The 5,494-nt window shown below is 56.2% G+C and overlaps 1 protein-coding gene across 1 annotated transcript; it reads right to left on the bottom strand.

The window, feature by feature from the left end:
- Positions 1-414: 414 nt before the first annotated feature.
- RABIF (RAB interacting factor) lies at positions 415-1,881 on the bottom strand. The gene is made up of 2 exons (XM_051639119.1): positions 1,705-1,881; positions 415-1,639 (listed from the first exon to the last, which is right to left on the bottom strand). Exons 1-2 carry the CDS (start codon positions 1,861-1,863, stop codon positions 1,400-1,402), a joined length of 399 nt encoding a protein of 132 aa, XP_051495079.1. The 5' UTR covers positions 1,864-1,881; the 3' UTR covers positions 415-1,399.
- Between the last annotated feature and the right edge of the window lie 3,613 nt (positions 1,882-5,494).

Below are 5,494 nucleotides of genomic sequence, written 5' to 3'. Positions count from 1 at the left end.
GGACGGGATGATCTTTCCAGGCCCCTTCCAACCCCTATGATTCTATGATTCTATGATTCCCTCCCAGTAATAAATCCTGGCTGCCCACAGCAGAGGTTTCTAACAGAGCAGACCCAGAACAGCCAATATCCTGGTTTTTCTACTTCTATGTTAAGGCAGAATCTCCAAATCTTAAAAGTGCAGGTGCTCTAGCACTGGAGGAAAGGTTTAACCGTCAGGATGCCTTTCTTCAAAATCCACCTGAAGCTGAGCCTGCTGTACAACCTCCTGCCAGCAAAAGTGTTTGAGTGAGGAGAAGGTCTCTCCCATAGCCTTGTGGCAGCAACACATCAAGTCTTCAACTAAAACCGACCTTGATTTGGGTGAGAAACACAACTCCACCACTCCAGCACAATGACAGTGTCCCTTTACAGCTGGGTTGGTACCAAGTGTTTATTAGCCCTGCTACAACTCCTGCAGCCAGGCATGTCCTCTGTCTCCCACAATGACCACTGTGAAAGCTGCTGTGTTATTCATACAGGGGTTAGAAAACAGAGAATGCAAACTGGACCACAATTACCAAAAGATCAATACAGTGAGACCCACGGCTGCTGAGCCTCCTCCAATTTTCAGTCAGCTCTGTGCCCGCCTGGACACAACATCCCAGCATTGTGCTGCTTTTACAGGAGAAATTCCTTCCTGACTTTTCTGTTTAATACACACACGTCAGTTCTGACATTCTTCAGCACTGAGACACACAGTCACTGGACTCTGCTTGTCCAGCGACTCAAATGCTTTTCAGATTCCTGCCTGGAAACACTGTGATCTTGCACATTTTCTTTATTTGCCATCCTCTCAGCCTCTGCTGTCTGTCATTTCTAACTGTATCATGTTTTATTTCCAAGTACTCAGTTAATAAAACCGCATACAATGTTAGTTAAGATGCCTCACACACACTTCAGGTGCCACACACTCTTACAGGTAACAGTTGTCAAGTAGGATGAGGTTTGAGAACCTCCGTGTTAGGGTCTGGGACAGGGAGGATTTCTTCTGAAAGTCAACAGAAGTGAGAGCCTTGCACCCCGAACCGCTTGGCTGCAGTTCAGACACTTTCGGCTGCCGGGCCGACTCGGTGCAGCAGCCGCGTCCCCCGCACGACCCGCACGGCCCCGCAGCCCGGGGCACCCGAGCCGGGCCGGGGGGCAGGGCGGGCAGGGGGTGCTGGGCAGGGCGGGCAGGGGGTGCTGGGCAGGGCGGGCAGGGGGGGCTGGGCAGGGGGGCTGCGGCTCGGGGTGCGGGGCCGCCCCCCCGCGGGGTCCTGCCCAGGCGGGCCCAGGTGAGCGAGGAGCCGCCGGGGGGTCCCGGGGGGTCCCGGGGCCGCTCCCCGGGTGCCCGCCGGGCCCGTCCCCCCGCGCCGCGGTCACTCGTGGGCCACGCGCTCCAGCGCCACGTAGAAGCGGTCCTTGTCGTCCAGGCAGTGCCAGCCGATCGGGCCCGCCTCGCAGTCGGCGCACACCAGGAACTTCACGTTGCCCACGTCGCGGGTGAAGCCCACGTTCTCGAAGGAGAACATGTCGCGCACCAGCCAGTGCTCCCGCAGCACGTCCCCGCCGCCCGCCGCCGCCGCCGCCGCCTTCTTCCTCATGGCGGGCAGGAGCAGCTGCGGGGACACCGGAGTCAGCGCCCGCCCCGCGCCCGCCCCGCGCCCGCCCCGCGCCCCGGTACCTCACGGCGGGCGAAGGTGGCGGCGCCGGGCAGCAGCACCCGCGAGCCGCAGCGCTGGCACCGCACCGCCTTCAGGTTCCGGCCCTGCGCGCACACCAGCCCGGCCGGGCCCGCGGCGGGAGGACGCGGCGCCGGCTCCATCTCGGCACAGGCCGCCATGGCCGCGCAGGCGCGGGGCGGGCGGGGCGGGGCGGGCGGGGCTGCCCGGGGCGGGGCGGGCGGGGCGGGGCGGGGCGGGGCGGGCGGGGCGGGGCGGGGGCGGCCCCGGGAGCGGCTGCGCGGGCCCCTCCGCTGGGCCGGGGGGACAAGGAGCTGCCGGAGAGAGCTCAGGGACTGGAGCACCTGCCTGTGAGGAAAGGCTGGGAGAGCTGGGGCTGTTCAGCTGCAGAGGAGGAGACTGAGGGGGGATCTCATCAACCCTCACCGATATCTCCAGGGGTGTCAGCAGGATGGGGCCAGACTCTTCCCAGCAGTGCCCAGTGACAGGACAAGGGGCAATGGGCACAAACTGGAGCACAGGAGGTTCCAGCTGAACATGAGGAGAAACTTGTTGACTGTGAGGGTGGCAGAGCCCTGGGACAGGCTGCCCAGGGAGGTGCTGGAGTCTCCTTCTCTGCAGACATTCCCAAACCCTCTGGATGTGTTCCTTTGGGATCTATTATAGGTGACCCTGCTCTAGCAGGGGGTTGGAGTGGATGGTTTCCAGAGGTCCCTTCCAACCCCACCACTCTGTGACTCAGCCCCGCGCCCCTGCTCTGCAGAGGGGAGGGCAGTGCTGGCTGACCCCGCGGTGCGGAGGATCCAGCTGGATCCCGGGCTGTTGCACAAGCTGGGAGTGAAGCAGTTGGCAGTAAAAGTCTGTCTGCTTTTTGGCCAGTTGAGCCCGTCAGGTTCAGTCACTTCCTGGGCATAGGAGTCTTGGAGACACGAATTCTGTGACAGCAGAGGAAGCAGAGCCTGGCTGATGCTGGACAAAGGGAAATTACCTCCCTGTGAAGCTGCTGCGTGTATTTTGCATGCACAGAGCACTTCTGAGGCTCCGTGCTGTGCTCTTTTCCTGCTCTTTTCTGAAGCCAGAGCGACTCAGGGCCTCAGAGAATCACAGGAGTACTGTGCTTGGAGATGGAACAAGGTGCTCAGAAAGTGATCCAAGCTGGGTCTCCTCTGAGCAGGATTAGAGACCACCAAATTGCCTCTCCCAGCTGCAATTATTTTTCAATTCCGTGATGTCTTCTTGTCTAACTGCAAACCCCACCTTTGCAAAAAAGAGTAAAGGTGCCCAGGAGCCCTGTCCCTGCTCAGGCAGGGTTCTGAGAGCCAGTCAACCCATGCTGCCCCAAAGGCAGCAGGGAGCAGGGACAATCTGGTTTCATTTATTCCCCTCTAGAACTTTGGAGCCTCCCAAGGGGTCACTGCTCTTGCCTCCCGTGTCCAGCCAAGGGAAGCGCAGCTCCTGCAGCTCCTGCAGCTCCTGCAGCTCCTGCACACACGTTGCCTGTTGGAGGAGGCAGGAAGGGCGCTGGGTCCCCTGGTCTGGTTGTAGCATGACATGGTGCAACATGTTAGCGGGGCTGCAGGTGATGGTGTTGAGAGTGTGCTAATTTAGGTGGAAACAGTCAGTAAAGCACAAGATGCTGGTCGGATGGGGGAGAGGAAAGAAGCCCTCTGCCTGGCCCAAGTGAAGTCCTTGCAGGTTGCAAGTCAAAAGCTAACAGTGTGGCATCAGCACTCACCTCGGTGCCCCCTGCTAGTCAAATTACTGTGAGATGAAGCTTTCCTGGCAAGATCCACCACCCACAAAAGCCCTGGAGTGGCACAACACTACCTGCCACCTCCCAGCCCGTGGTCCGTGGCTGCTGCCAGGCAAGGCTGTGCTGAGCAGAGCTGGTGGGTCAGGGATGGTTGCTTGGTGTGGTGGAGTCTCTGGCACAGTCCCCTGGAAGAAAATGAATAAATGAATAAATTAATAAATGAATAAATAAATACCAATATGATCTCTGGCCAATTTTAAACCTTCTTGGGGGAGAGCTGCCTGGTATTTAAAATTAATGTTTAATTCTGAATTTTAACATTTTCTCCTAGATTATTTGTGAAACAGAAGGTGACAGTCTTACTGGCCTGTGAGAATCAATACCAGCTTCTTTCCAAGAAGAACATTTTGACATTTGACATTTATCTTCAACAGCAGCCTGTAAGTTTTCTCACCTCCTGCTAAGCACAGATGTAGACCATTATGCAGGTTTATTTTGTTCATTATTTAGCTGGTAATGTCAATTCCTCTTCAAACACATCAGTACATCTTGTCCTGGAAAGGCTGTGCTGTGAGTGGGTCATGTCCTGCTGTGACCCAGTTCCCATGGTGGTGCTCCATTTTGCTGAGCTTCAGCAGAACCACGCTCTGGACATGTTTCTTCCAGCACTGGTCACTTCTGGAGCTGAATTCCCCCCTGAGATGTTTGCATGGGAGCTGGACTGGTCAGGAAGGGGAAAGGAGCTGCTGACAACTCCAGGCTTGGTAGCTGGAACCCCCCCCTCCATGTGCCTGTGTCCCTGCAGGTGTCAGAGGTGCCCGGGGCAAGAGCCACATATGAAATCAGTGTTTCCTCATGAACACCACACTCTCCCAAACTGGGGCCTTTTACCTTTCGGTTCCTCACATAGTTCTCACTAGATAAAGGGTGGAGAAGAAACTGGAGAAGTTCATCCTGAGGGAGATGTGTCAGGAGGAGCTATCTGAGATCTGGAATAATGGGTGAGGTGTTTCCTCAGGGACTGGGCAGTAGGGAGACCCTCAGTCATTGAAGGCTACGGGGGCAGGACATGCTGCTTGCCTTGAAATGAAAGAACTCTGGAGAGGTATGTGGTACCTACACCACTGACAGACCAATAATACTGGGCTCTGTTCACCTCTGTTCACCCTGGTGGACAAACGAGTTGTAACTGCAGGTTCTGTTACAGAATCACAGAATCATCACGGTTGGAAAAGACCTCTGAGATCATCGAGTCCAACTATCAACCCAGAAAAAAACCGCAAAACCAGCACAGCCACAAGGGCATGCCTTGAAGTGTCACGTCTAGGTTTCTTGAACACCTCTAGGGATGGTGACTCCACCATCTCCCTGGGCAGCCTGTTCCACTGTCCCAACCACTCTTTTTGGTAAAGAAATTCTTCCCAATATCCAGTCTAACCCTCCCCTGGTGCAGCTTCAGGCCATTTCCTCTGGTCCTGTCATTATTCATTCGAGAGAAGAGCCCAACTCCCACCTCCCTACAACCTCCTTTCAGGGAGCTGTAGAGAGCAATGAGGTCTCCCCTCAGCCTCCTCAAAACTAAACAACCCCAGTTCCCTCAGCCTTTCCTTATAGGTCTTGTTCTCCAGACTCTTCCCCAGCTCCATTGCCCTTCTCTGGACACACTCCAGCCTCTCAACGTCCTTCTTGTGGTGAGGGGCCCAGAACTGACCCCATTTGAGGTTATTTGGTTGCTGCCTGAGGTGTTACAGGGTCACTGTTGTAACAGTATCACCACAGTCTTGCCCTCATCCCTGCTGCCCTTCTCTTCTCAAGCAGGAGATCTGGCAACACCTTCACCCTCAGTTAGCAAGTCCTCCAGGCCTGATACATTTTCCTGCCTGGATCTCTGCAGATGGAGCAGCTGTTTCCACCACCACACTGAAGCTGCGGGGCAGAGGCACAGCCAGAAGTGGCTGCCTGGTCTAACACCAATGTTTTTACATACCCTCCACACAGCAGTGAGACAAATGTCTTGAGGGTAGAGCACAGAAGCCAAA

The sequence above is a fragment of the Apus apus genome, chromosome 23 (genome assembly GCF_020740795.1).
Source record: "Apus apus isolate bApuApu2 chromosome 23, bApuApu2.pri.cur, whole genome shotgun sequence".
NCBI classification, from domain to species: domain Eukaryota; kingdom Metazoa; phylum Chordata; class Aves; order Apodiformes; family Apodidae; genus Apus; species Apus apus.
Note: the sequence above shows the minus strand (reverse complement) of the source record. Positions and strands in the feature narration are given on the sequence as shown.

Coding starts and splice junctions, on each gene's coding strand:
- RABIF (XM_051639119.1), bottom strand. CDS start 1,863: ATGGCGGCCTGTGCCGAGATGGAGCCGGCGCCGCGTCCTCCCGCCGCG. Junction 1,640..1,704: donor CCACCTTCGCCCGCCGTGAG/GTACCGGGGCGC, acceptor GTGTCCCCGCAG/CTGCTCCTGCCCGCCATGAG.